Source organism: Chrysochloris asiatica, unplaced genomic scaffold, assembly GCF_000296735.1.
Source record: "Chrysochloris asiatica unplaced genomic scaffold, ChrAsi1.0 scaffold00071, whole genome shotgun sequence".
Taxonomy (NCBI): domain Eukaryota; kingdom Metazoa; phylum Chordata; class Mammalia; order Afrosoricida; family Chrysochloridae; genus Chrysochloris; species Chrysochloris asiatica.
Genome location: NW_006408589.1, coordinates 11,747,520 through 11,761,540, shown reverse-complemented (window position 1 = coordinate 11,761,540; position 14,021 = coordinate 11,747,520). Strand labels below are relative to the sequence as shown.

General features: G+C 46.9%; 1 protein-coding gene across 1 annotated transcript in view; it reads right to left on the bottom strand.

The window, feature by feature from the left end:
* SLIT3 (slit homolog 3 (Drosophila)) overlaps window positions 1-14,021 on the bottom strand; it is a 939,392-nt gene that overhangs the window by 128,957 nt on the left and 796,414 nt on the right. Inside the window, exons 13-14 of the mRNA XM_006864834.1 lie at window positions 7,931-8,074; window positions 6,283-6,446 (exon numbers count right to left, since the gene is read on the bottom strand). Coding sequence (XP_006864896.1) covers window positions 6,283-6,446; window positions 7,931-8,074 — 308 coding nt within the window. The remainder of the gene's footprint in view (window positions 1-6,282; window positions 6,447-7,930; window positions 8,075-14,021) is intronic.

Below are 14,021 nucleotides of genomic sequence, written 5' to 3'. Positions count from 1 at the left end.
GGAGCCCACAGCTCAGCTCTCAGGTGGTCTCCACCCTGGCCTTCTTTCATAGGTAAGAGGGATAGCACATTGATCTCAACAGCAGGAACCAATAACACAATCTACTGATGACACCGGGTCTAGGATTTACCAAGAAACAAGCAAAGCAGGAGACACCAAGATCCCTCTTTATTATCAAAGACAGCAGGTTTGTCTACACAGTTCCCACCCAGCATCCTAACTAGCAAAAAGGTGAGGAGAAGCCCACCTGATATGGGGGCTAGGGTCAAAGTATTCATGAGGAGTGGAGGTCATGTTCAGAAGGAGCCCCAGGTGAACTCTAAAGTCTCACACCTATCTGAGTTTTACCCATTCTCATGCTGGCATTCATTTGAGATGCTTCTGACAAAAGCAGGAGGTAGGGAATGGGTAGGTTACAACAATAGGAATTTCCCTCTGGGTTACCTACTACTTGGGAAAATGACCTAGGGCTGGGATTCCCCCATGAAACAATGAGACATATGCCTTGGTATACTTGATCTCATTGAATGGAAGAAAATATAAATGTGGTTTCTGAGCTGAACCAGACTAGACTTGGGGGCCGGCCACTCCATTTTTTTGATAGAAAAAGTAGATTCAGATCTTAGCTTGCCCCCAGTATACGGTGTGACCTTAGATCTCTCCAAATGCTTCTGTGTCATTTCATCCCATATCTGGAGGTGGAGGTACTCTGTGAATCCTTCGAGACTCCCTCCCTCTGCCACCCTGCCCTTTGTGATGCTAGGCTGGGAGAGGTGGGTCTGGTAGGTGGTGGGTTGTGGTGCTCCAGAGCAGAGAAGAGGTGTCCAGCGGTGGCGGCTGTGGCGGCGGCGGCGGGCCATGCTGCAGGAGAGCACGGGGCTTTCCGCGGTGCTTGACAGAACCATGTTCCGTTTCCATCGTTCCACCACATGGTTAGATCAAGCACAAAGGAAAGCCCCGCGGAGACTGGTCAGAGTCAAGGTCAGGCAGTAGCATCAGAGAGAGGACAGGAGCGCTCAGAGGAAGCAGCGTGGAGAAGCGGAAGCCGGCGCAGGCCCCCACTGAGTGTGATTAGTACCAGGAGTGGGGTTCCACTGGAACACTTTGAAGACAGGAGTCCCACTGCTTTTGTACCCCACACCCCAGGGGAGACAAAAGAGGGAGGAGGTAGAACAGGAGGGGAGCGGGGATTATTGGACACTGTAACTCAGGAGCATCAGGGCAGGATAGATCCCTCCCAAGGCAATTAAAGAACAATCAGATGCCTCTTGTCATATCACAGGCCTGAACTGAGTCTTACAACTCCATGTCAATCATAACATTTGTCCTGACATTAAGTTTAGTAGGAGTAGGGTCTGCATTCATTGCAACCCAGGACACATCTCAGCAGCTGAGAGGCTTAAATGAAACATTCCACAGTCCCCTGTTGCAAAAACCTAGCAAAGCTATGATGCTCTTCTTTAGAATAAAGGCCCCTTTAGCATTCCATAATTCAGGAGTCTTCTCCATATACTTCAGGGTTCTCCAGGAGCCCTCTGACTGACACAGTGGTCAACCGAGATCATGAAACACAGTAGAGGAGGGATGTGGTATCAAAAGAAAATACACAGGCCATAGTCAAAGAGAAAGACAGGGAAGCAGAGGGGCCTATAATCACAATGGTGTAAGTGCCCTGTCACGGAGGAGGTGACTGGTACCTCCCCACCCCCATGACTACTATTTTCAAAACTCAGTGGAAGAATGAAACAGGAAGCCAACTGAGTCACTAATGTTTGGGAATCATAATAATCAACTGTTTTGAATAATCAGGGGACTAGGTGAGGGTACTTCTTTATAGCTTTCTCCTCAATGGATCAGGGGAAGTTTGCATCTACGTGCTGACTTCGTGCTTCTTCCCCATATGGCACTGTGCTGGAGCCAGGGTCTGCTGACTAGGATATTGCCCTGACCTCTGACAAAATGGACAGGGCTGCCTACTTCTCCCTAAGATGTTTTCAAAGCTAGATGGTCAACAAAGATAGTCTCAGCATCTTAAGAGTACACAGGTGTCTACAGTGACTGACCAGTTAGGAAGGGCCTGCCCACAGCTCTGGGCTTGGTTCTCCTCCTTGCTAAGCCCTCTGATAATTATCAGTGATGGCCTATCACTGTGGTCTGGGGCTCCACTCCACAATGAAACCCAGACACACTGGAACACTCTGCTGCTGGGATCACATACTCAAATTTGAATAAAGACTCGGTACCAGAGCAGGAAAAGTCTATCCCTCATATATGCTTTCCATGCCTTCAAAATTATACTCTCCCCTTCTCTTTGGTCTCCTTCAAGGTTATCAGGAATCTTGACAGTAGTTCAGAAATCCTGCGTTTCAGCTCTTACCTAGAAAATAATGCTTAGATAAGGAGGCCCTGGTGGTGTCAAAGTTAAAGCATTTGACTACTAACTGCTAGATTGGTAGTTTGACCCCACACAGAGGTGCCTAAGAAGACAGGCTGGAGATCTGCTTCTGCAAGGTCAGAGCCTTAAAAACCCTGTGGAGCAGTTCTACTCTGCACACACGAGGTCTCCATGGGTTGGAACGGACACAACGGTAACCAATGACAACCTTAGATAATACTCTTGGGTTGTCTGGTCCTGTTGACCACTAAGGGTATCTAGATCTCTCAGATTTCCTGAGAAGTATCTTGGTGTTTGGCATCTTGGGACATCAGAGTCACCACCCTCTGCCCCTTTCAGTATGAGAACTTCTTGCCCTACTTGGTCTCCACACATAAAACGGCAAGTGTGATGGAAAACAGACGTCATCCTTCAAATGCCAAGTGCTTCCCTGGGGATGGGCTCGGGCTCCCAGGCAGTCAGGCTTAATCTGATGGGTAGATTACCCCTTCCAGCAGTGTCCACCTCTAACCCAATCGTGCCGCCCAGGGCACCGGATGCAGCTGATACAGAGAGGCAGACACCAGGCAGCTGGGAGAGGGGCCGTCCCTCCCTGAGGAGGGCTTTCTGAATTGCAGAAACAGCTCTCAAATTGGCATCTAATTAAATCAGCTGTCTTTACAATGGGGGTGCTTTTAGGGGAAACTAAAATGCAGAGTTATTATCTGTCAAATCTAGTTTGTGTCACTTGGCCCTCTCTTTGATCTGGAGGTACCTGGAAACACAGAACATTACATCTGTGGCTTCTGTACCCACAAGGTCAAGGTGAGTCTGAGTCCAAGGTCTCTCCAAGTCAAGGTGTTTGTAGCTCAGCAGTAGCTTTCTCTACTCCACAACCTCTTTTCTGCAGTTAGGTAAAATAAAAGCATATAGACTATACAATGTCAGGCTCACCAGAGCCCTAAATTTCTCTACCTTTATAGGAATCATCTTTCTGCTTTTGTATTGATTAAAGAAAAGAGAGAAAGAGATCTCTGATAAGGTCAGTCTAAGAACCCTGCCCCTTTCTCTGTTTGCTTCTTTTAAACATTTCCAACCACTCCTATCCTACTTCCAAAAGAATCTAGCATCCCTCAAATGCAAAGTTATTTAGTTAGTTAGTTGGTAGGTAGGTAGTTAGAACTAAGCTTTACTGTTTCCTTGGCCCACATTTGACTTTTCCTATTTTCTTATGAGTTCTTTTTGTAGCTCCCCCCTCTAGTTCCCATCCTCCTACCCTAGCCTACAAATATTGCTAAGTAATTCCCAAGATAGTGTTGGTTATGGATGCTGGTCCTTAGGCCCTGAGCTGGCTCCATCCCTGAACTGCCACCCAGAGTCTTGGTCTAAAAAAAGATCCAAGTTATTGAGACCACGGGGTTAGAGTTGGCAGATAGTACTCTGCCCCACTCTGTCTCTTGTTGCTTCCTTCTTGGGTACAGCTGTTTGCGAGAGTTAGTTCAATTATCCCTGGCTAGACAGGGCTAGAAGAGAGGGAAAAGCTGGTGGCAGTCATGAGCAAAAGCCTTCGGGAAAGGATTGTTATGCCTGAGGAGACAGTTTTGGGCTGAGAGAAGGGTAGTCTCCCAGAGATCTTTCCTTCCTGACTGGTCCAGGAAAGAACATAAGGTAAGAGTTCAGGGGGTGGGTGGGATGGGACAAAGAGGGGAGGAAACGCAGGGTCCTTCAAGTAGATGGATTTCCCTCTCAAATACTAGTTTCCTCCTAGATGCACCATGGCCTCAAGAAGCAAGCCAATCTTGGGCCTCCACCACTTCCTGGCTTGTGACCTTGGGTGCCACTTCACCATGAGCCTTTGGCTCCCTCTACTGTAGATTGGGTATCTTTTCTGCTGACCTCACAGGACTACTGGAAGGAGACAGCCATGCTAGAAATGGGGGTGGAAGCCCTCAACATAGCATTTATCAGAGGTGAGAAATCGCTCTGGTAACTGCCATCATTATTTGGGGAAAGACAAATTGATACCAACTTCTCATACTGTCACCAAGTCCCTGTAGTGTCTCCAAGCCCTCTTGAAGTATTTGCTTCTGTTAAAACAAACAACAACTAAAATTTGTCATCGTGGACTGATGACACCTGACCAAATGTCTTCATTTAAATGACAAGAACAACTTCCAAGAAGCAGTGACTGTTCCCATATTGGCATTCTCCCTGGAAAAATGTGCTTCCCTCAGGCCAGGGCAGAAGCACTATTCTTGCTGACACATGGGTTGTGAGGGCTAATTCCAGAGCTTCAAACCGGTTCAGTTATGGCTGACACAGTGAAATTAGAACAGATCTGAATTTGTAAAATGTTGGTGCACCACAGTGACGACTGGAATTGTAAAAAATTATAGGCTGCAGCCCTGGAATGGGAGATTCAAAATGGGGAGAGTGGGCCCTTTAGTGAGCCTGAGGAGGGAGATTGGATTGTTTCCAGTGGAGAAGGACACACAGTCAAAGTTACATGACCAGCCACCATTTTTGAGAAGGACACTGTTGTTTTTGACTCTACTAATCTAGGAGCTCTGGTAGCGTAGTGGTTATGAATCAGGCTGCGAACCACAAGGCCAGCAGTTTGAAACTAACAGCTGTTCCATGGGAGAAAGATGAGGCTTTCTGCTCCCGTAAAGATTTACAGCTTTGGAAACCCTGTACGGGGTTGCTATGAGTCAGAACCGATTCCACGACACATAACTACCACCACCAGTCTAGGACTTTTGGGGTGGCACTGTAGGATCAGCACTGGATTGTGAACCACAAGGTTGGCAATTCAACCCCTCCCCCCCCCCACCCCCCAGCTGCTCCTCAGAAACTCTATACAGGGTTGTTATGAATCGGAAGTTGACTGGGCATTTAACAACAGCAATCTAGAGATTTGGTTGCTATGCAACGTACATGTTATATTGCCTTTGGTTTCTAAGAGGCAGATTAAGTTTCTAGCAGTTATGAGCCATGTTTTACAAATTCAGGTGTGTTTTGGTTTTGCTTTGTCTCAACCATGACTGAACCAGATGGAATGGTGTAGAGCCCTGGTTCCAGCCAAGCTCATCCTACCAATCTCTCATCACTGGGAGGTCAGTCCCATTTGGTGATTTTTTTTTTCCCCCAGTAGAAAGACACACAAATGATAGTAATTTTTAACTGCCTCTCTATTGGGTCAAGGAAAGTTCCCTCTCTCGCAAAGATGGGCTAAGAATGGCCTTGTCGTTCTGGGTGGAGTGAGGGTGGCTTCTAGGGAGACTTTGATCAAGTAGGCACTACCAGACAGGGGCTCTGCTTTCTTTCAAAATACAACTTTTTGCTGTTTTTTCCATGATTAAAATCTTCTGGTGTGGAATGGAGAAGAGAGCATAAATACTTCTGAAATCTACAGTACACTGTGTGCTCACCAAGTGCTGAACCAAAATTGGTCTGATAGGGGAGTGGAGAGGGCCCCAAGATTACATGTCACTCACAGTCTAGGATGGGCTATTTATTTCTCTATCTGCTACTTAGGGATCACGCTTTGAAAACTAAAAAAGAAATCTCAGGCTCTACAGGGCCTCTGTGCAAAGGCTGCCCGCCCCACTCCCTAGCTTCCAACTTACCCTGAAGATAAACTGCTGCCTGGGTTCCACCTCCCCTGAAACTGCCTCTCCACCCCCCCACCCAATCCCACTGCTTTTATTGTGTGTGTGTGTTTTATTTTAAATCCATAAGGTAATTGGTTTTCTGCAGGGCTAACTGCATTTCCCCAATTTAATTTGCAAAGATGCTCCCCAGGAGCCATTATAGTGCTCGCTGTCCTTGAGATTGGATTACTGGCCTCTCTGGGGCTGCTGGATTCGGAGTCAGAAAGTGGGGCCTGGCCCCCATAACCTGATTACCTGAGCAGCGGAACTTCTTGCTCTTGATCTGGCTGATGCGCTTGTTGGCGAGCCGTCGTGGGCTGCTGCAGCGTGCCCCGCTGGTCTCGATGGGGTTATCCTGGAGGTAGTCGGCCAACCACTTCAAGTGGCAGTCGCACACAAATGGGTTTTGGGCTAAGTGGCTGTGAGAGGGATGGGGCCATTAATCAGAAGTGACCGCCATAGTGCCATACTCTACTGCTGCCCTGCCTGGCGCTGGGCCCTGGTGATCCCATTCAAGGCTCCCTCCCCTCATCCCCCCAGGGGGTCTGGGCCAGAGCTGGGGCTGCTTTCAGATGTGACTCAGAGAGGAGACCCCTGAGGTTTACAAAAGACAGTCACAGATGTGGCCGGCATCTGGCTTGTGGACTTGGTCTCCCAGCTCTTGCACATGGGGAAGGATCACCACTGCCTGTCTCTCCCTCTCCCCACACCAACTCTGATGGGCACAGCAAGTCGAGTGCCTAGGATCTACACTTATGGCCAACTGCAGTTTATCCTTCCAAACTCAATAATACCAGGCATTGAAAGCAGCTGGTGTAGCAATTGGCATATGGTGGGTGCTACATATACAGTAGGTAGCCTTCTTGTCATTGTCATCACTATAGCACCGTAGGACTTGCTCCCCCTAGCTCTGTAAGAGCAACTCTACAAAGCCCCAAACACAGTGCCAGGCCCGTGGTCAGGATTCAATCTGTACAGTAGCTGTTCTCACTCCATATTGGTTTCTGGTTGTGAGGGCAGCGAGTCCCAGACAACTTAGCTGGTCTTTGGAAGATCCCAGGCTAATAATAAGGCCTGGGGCTAGAGTCATCAAAATCATGGGCTGAGATGCCATTTATCTGAAATATTTATGAACATCTGCAATGTTTGGGATTCAAACATTGGGCTCCAAAAGGAAAATGAATGCCCTCAGCATGCTCCTAGCAGAGACTCGGTTTGTAGGGTGGAGCAGGGAGTGTTGGTGGTTGGCTCTGGGTTATAAACAGAGATGGCACCTGCTCAGAATACAATAGCAATAGTGGTTAAGAGAGCTCATGAACTCCTCTGCTTAGATTCACACCCTGCCTCTTACTAGCTATCTTGAGTAAGTTACTGAACCTCTCCGTGCTTTGGTTTCCACACATATAAATTGGAGATATTAATAATAATTATAGTATTCATAGAGTTGTTGTAAGCTGTAAAAGTTTTCTACAGGGAAAGTACTCGGCACCATCTTGAACTGAGTAAATACAGTATAGGTAAGCTGTTGTTATTTACAAGGTCTCTGGATAGTGCAAATGATTAATGCACTCAGCTTCTAACCTAAAGGTTAGAGGTTTGAGTCCACCTAGAGGTGCCTTGAAAGAAAGGCTTGGTGATCTACTTCTGAAAAATCAGCCACTGAAAACCTTCTACTCTGACACACACTGGGTCTCCATGAGTCTGAGTTGATGCTTTGGAAACTGCCTTTATTGCAATTTGTATGATTCAGACTCACTGCAGGCCCTAGAAAGCCTCCTTGCACATGGTGTCTTGTCCCCATTTTGGTATTCTCTGTGATGGAGGTTCGGGGCTTCTTGCAACCTGGGCACCTGCTGGCACTCCCAGGTGAGCTGTACCAGGCCCTGCATGGAGACATACTCACAGCGTCTGGATGGACTGTAGTGGGGCAAAGAGGCCCTTGCTGATGGTCTGCAGCTTGTTGTCATACAGGGAGAGCAGGTTGAGGTTCTGCAGGTCCTGAAACGTGTTCACCCGAAGACAGTTGATCTTGTTGGCATTGAGGAGGCTGCAGGCAGAAGAGAAGCAGAGAGGCACTAACTCCGGTGACTACACAAGGGTCACTCCTGGCAGTATTCCCTGTGGCCACGAGTACTTTACACCCAGTCACCATGGACACTGTGCTGTACTCTCACTAGGAGCCTTCCCTTTGTCCCCATACACAGAGGGTGCCTGGCTTTCTGCTTTAGAATTCAGACCTTTCAGGAATCTCAAAGAGGAAAAAAAAAAAATCATTTGGCACAATTGTTTTAAAGCTTCAATTTTGATTCAGAAAATTCCCTAGAGATCTTTTGGATCACTGACCCCATTGGAAATCTCACGGAGGTTTCATATGTCATCTCCCCAGAAGAAACACATCTGTGCGTAGGTTTGTTCGCGAGTGCACTCCTACATAGGAGAGACACGCATGTTCTTCTCCCTCCCTTTCTCTCTCACACATTCCCTCTTCCCCACACACAATCACTCTTCCTCTCACGTACTCTCACACACGGCCCCTCGCTCTTTCCCCCCCAACACCCCCCACACATTCTCTCTCTCTCTGACAGACAGACAGACAGACAGACACACACACACACACACATGGAACCCTGTGTTATTTCACTTCTGCCCCCTCCTCCTATTTCATCCTAACCCCACTCACTCCTCACTCACTGCCTACCAGCCCTCTCTGGCCTCCTGTTAGCTACTCAAACACACCAAGTCTGTTTATACCTAGGGCCTCTAAATGCTTACTTCCCTCCCTCTTTTGCATCTCAGCTCAAGCATCATTTCCCCAGAGAGGCCTCTTCTGACCCCCTCAACCACAGTAGCCCCTCCTCACCAGTCCCCAATGTCTTCACAGCTCCCTGTTTATTTCCTTTCTAGTCCGTATGTCTTTATTTGGGATTACAAGGTATTTGCTTTCTTGTCGAGTTCATCTTCTACATCAGACTATAAGCTCCCTGGCAACACAAATGACATCTATTTTATTCATCCCTTCATTCCTAGTATTTAGCACAAGAATTCGTTAAATCCCGACACCAGCTACCCTCAAGTTGTTTCTGACTCATGATGACTCTGTGTGTGTCAGAGCAGAACTGTGTTTCATAAGGTTTTCATTGGCTGATTTTTCAGCAGATCACCAGGCCTTTCTTCCGAAGCACTTCTGGGTAGACTCAAACTTCCAATCTTTTGTTAGTGACTGAGTGTGTTGTATGCATGACCCAAGGACTCCTAAAGCAATCTACACAACTCATATACAACTTCAAGGACTCTTGGTGTGGCGCTGAGGGTTAATGTGCTGGACTGCAAAGTCAGTTTGAACCACAAGGTTGGCAAATTCAAGCTAACAGGCCAATTCTTCAAAATCCTATACAGGTTCGCTATGGGTCGGAACTGACTTGACGGCACTTAACAACAACAGCAACAACATGGAACTTCAAAGGTCACAATCCTCCATGGTGGCATCAATGTCCCAGCTTCAGCTTCTCCATCCATGAGGGACTCATTCCGCTATGTTTTTAACTCTTTAGACACAGGAGTATCACAAAAAATTGAAGCATCAATCAAAAGGTATAACTCTGGTCTGTCACAGAGGCTGTTATATGAATCTAGGAGAGTTTTCCAGAAGCGGGGCTGGGCAAATCAAGCAAATCTAAGAATTTTCTTTATGATTCTAAACCCAGTAGTTATGCCCTAAAAACAAGCATAAGTCACACCTCACTCACTCTTGATGGAAAGTGGAGCGAGCGGGAGGAACGAAATGTTGAATTTTTAACATGTCTTATTTTCAAGGCTGGCTCAGACATTCCCTTGGGGTGAGCGGCCCAGGAGATCTGTAATGAGCTGGCTTGTCTCAGGGGTCTCTCAATGCTGGCACCCAAGCGGACTTCAGCTGCAACTGTGGGTTGCCCACGGGTGCTAGATCACCCATACCACATCTCCCTTGCTGCAGGCCCACTTCCCTGTGGACCCCCTGCATGCCCATATGCTGGTAAGCAGGCAGTTACCACAGTGACAAGTGGAAGAAGAGCTGTCTGTTTAATCTGGCTAATAATGGGCAGAGTCCCAAGGGCTTACACAGATGTCCTCCTGCCTCTCATGGAATAAAAGCTCACGTGGCTAGAATACTTTATTTTTTTGAATGTTCTCCCAAATTCTTTTTTATATACTCTCCTGACATCCTATTATTTTCACAATAACCTTACAAGTTACAGGTGAAGAAACTGAGGCTACCAGTTGGGGCTTGTTCAAGGTCACATGTTTCCAGAAGCTTTGCTGGAAGTGGTTATGATAATTTAGGTCTTCAGGGGGTTCAGCTTCTCCTTTATGAATGCTTAATCTACCCCACCCATCTGTCAGCCCTCTTTCAATATTTCCCCCAAGAATTTCCTGTGCTTTGTCAGTCACACTGTAGCCAAGGACCAGAGAAACAGAAGCTGAAGGACACAACAGAGTCAAGCAACCAAGGATCAAGGAGTGGACTCCTCACACACACATACTTTTTTCATTGTTTGCTTAAACAGAAAAAGTATGTGGCAAATGATGGGTCCCAAACTGAGCTACTCAGGGCCTTCTGAGGGCATCTGATGAGGAGGCTTGCAGGGAAATACTAAACTACTCCATTAAGAGACCAGGTCATAGGTCAGAGGTGCCAATCTGATGGCCCAAAGATAGAATCCTCTCCACAACAGCATATGGCAACCTGCCATATGCATCCATAAGGAGCTCTGGTAGCATAGTGGTTATGAGTCAGGCTGCTAACCTCAAGGTCAGCAGTTCAAAACTACCAGCTGTTCTGCGGGAGAAAGATGAGGTGTTCTGCTCCCGTAAAGATCTGCAGCCTCGGAAACCCTGTGCAGGGTCACTATGAGTCGGAACTGACTCCACAGTACTTAACAGTAACAAATACTCATCCATGCGTCATTCAGCCCATGCATTTTCAAAACTGGGGAATTACACACATTTGTATTTTCTCCTAAAAAACATTCAAACAACACTAGATCCACTAGAGTCACTATGTATGGTTGCCCCTTTAGCTAAGGAACATGTTTCTCTGTTTGCCACAGTCCTCACCCTTCTCTAGTGTCTATCTACCATGAGGGTATCTTATCTGTCTTTCCTGGGTTTAAGGAGTTCTGGTGGCACTGTGGGTTAAGTATTAGGCTGCTAAATGAAAGGTTGGTGGTTCACACCCACCAGTCTCTTCAAGGGAGAATGATGAGACTATCTATCTGCTCCTGTAAAGATTTACAGTATTGGAAACCCTGTGGTTATGAGTCAGGCTGCTACCCTCAAAGTCAGCAGTTCGAAACTACCAGCCATTCCGCGGGAGAAAGCTGAGCCTTTTTGCTCCCGTAAAGATTTGCAGCCTCAGAAACCCTATGCAGGATTGCTATGAATCGGAACCGACTCCACGGCACATTCACCACCACCACCATGGTCATCGTTCTATAGGGTTATTTGAGTTGGAATTGACTCAATGGCAGTGTCTTTGGGTTTGCTTTGGAGTTTTCTAAGTCAGAGACAACTCGATAGCAGTGGTTTTGTTTTCCCAGAGTAGGCAGACTAGTTTGAAAGCCCAGTGCCGATACATGATCCAGATTGTGGTACCGGGTTCTGATGAATGTCAGACACTGGAGAAGAAGTGAGACCACCATGGGGAGACAGAACTGGCACCCCCAACCTGCCCTCACAGGGTGTGGGGCATCCCTCCCCACCACTCAGGCCAATCTCAGTTGCTTCTTCTCATCTGGAAGCTTCTTGCTTCCAGGCCTCTGGATTTAAGATGTTTTCTCACTGATCTAAGGCCTCAAACCCACCCAGGCTGGCAGAATAACTAGGGAAGATAGCACCAGGTGCAGAGCTCACAAAGCTGGGAGCAAAAGAAAATATGAAAGGGCAGCGTCTACTGGTCACTTGTTCCCCAACAGAACGGGTGGCTCCCTAAGGCCAGACACATAGGTGCAGGACGAGATAAAATTAAGCCGCTTATCCCGATTTAGATGTTGAAGACAGCCACTGATCCCTGCACCAGTGAGATCTAACAGACGTCCCTCTGTCCTCTCTCCTGTGGGAGGAAGACTGGCAGCTACTCACCGCTGCCTGGCTTTCATGGAAAGCTCTTCACTAGCAGTCTATGGATGAGAATTGGAGGGAAATGAAAAAACACACACCACCACCAGATTATGGAACAAGTAGAGACAAAAACAACTGTATGAAAGGGGGTTTGGCAGTTCCATAAGTCGTCCTGAACATACACTTTATCCTCCTTTCACGGAGCAACTGAGACTCCCTCTCAGGAGAGGAGACTCGTGTGTTTTATCTATCCTGGCTTGTCCTTCTTTGAAGAACAATTGTGGAACTGTAGTGAGGACTGGTAATAACCATGGCAGCCTCCCTCTACAGAGACTACAGCTATGAGTTTGATCCCATGCTGAGCATTTTCCAAAGCCCTTTCCCTGCACTCTTATTTAAACCTCACAGCCACACTATGGCTTTCCTCGGTTTACCAACAAAGAAATTGAGGTTCATAGAGGTCACTCAGCAGTATGAATCTAGGTTTAAAGCTCCAGGTTGACTCCAAAGCTCATTTCTAAACCATAAACATCAAATTCTTATATTATTTCCTTGTCCAATGTTAGGTGTTCCTTGTCCCTGTTTTTGCTAGCCTTGGCATGTACCCATGCATGGAGGTCTGGTTGGATCTGGAAGACCCAAGTTATCGCTTGAGAGTGTAGAGGCATCAGAAGTCCTGCTGATACTGGCAGAATGCTCACCAAACTGTCCCTGGCACCGGGCATCTTCACTGAGTGGCCCGCACCTGTACAAAGTAGGGTTTCAACCTTCAGAGATCACTGACTAATGCTGACGTGGGAGTTTGCATGCTTGTGTGGCTCTGTGTCCCCTTCACCCTGAATTCTCAGTGTACTCTGGGCAGATCAGGGAAAAAGAGTATGCCATAGAAAATAGCATCCGTCATGCAAGCTGAAATACTCCATCTTGCCTCATTCAAGAGGCTGCCTGGAATTGAAACTTAAAATTTGTATGCCTTACCCTGATCCGCTGTTGGATCCAGGGAGCTGGGTTGTTGGGAGCATATAATCTGTTCAAAACAATTTCTCCAGAAACAGTTCCATCCCTGTTTTGGAGTCATACACTTCAGAGGTGGTAAATAAAAAGGACTGAGGCAATCAGGCCAGGTGATAAGCAGGGAGCACATGACTGAACTCATAATCTGAGGGGGCTTCCAAAAGTTTGTGAAAAACTGGAATTAAAAGGTAATGGAATTTTTCCATGAAAATGTTAAGCCCCCTCATATGTGCTAAATTGCACTCGCCAAGCATTCTACCAGTATAATCCATTTAATCCCTTTGCCCCCAATGGCACTATTGTTCTTATTGTTTACTTGCTGTTGAGTCCCTGCAGACTCATGGCAACTCCACATGTGCAGAGTAGAACTTTCCATAAGGTTTTCAAGGCTGTGACCTTTTGGAAGCAGACTGGTAATCAGGTGCCTCTGGGTGGATTTGTCCCTTCATCCCTTTGGTTAGTCATCTAATGCTTAATCATTTGTGCACCTAGGGATTGCTCTCAATAGACCTACAAAGTATTTTTCTCTATCGCACATATAATTTTTTCCATCGCAGAAATCTTTAAGTAACTTAGACCAAACATGCACAATATGAAGAAGTGGTAGAGTTGACATTTGGATCCATGCTATCTTAGTCCAAAGGCTTGGCTTCCAACCAGCATGCTCCCTGGCTACCTCTGGTTAAGCGTTCCCAGTGCTTATGGGAGGAAGTGGAAGCCACCTTCTTTGTAGCCACTCCCATCAGCTTAGTGATGATTCTACAGTAAAACAAAGAAAGAGCTCTGCTCCCCACAGAGGAAATTAAGGTGAATGGCACATTTGAGACTGGCTATGCACTTACATCACCTTCTAAATTTATTTGCAAGTGTTTGTTCAGTGAGGC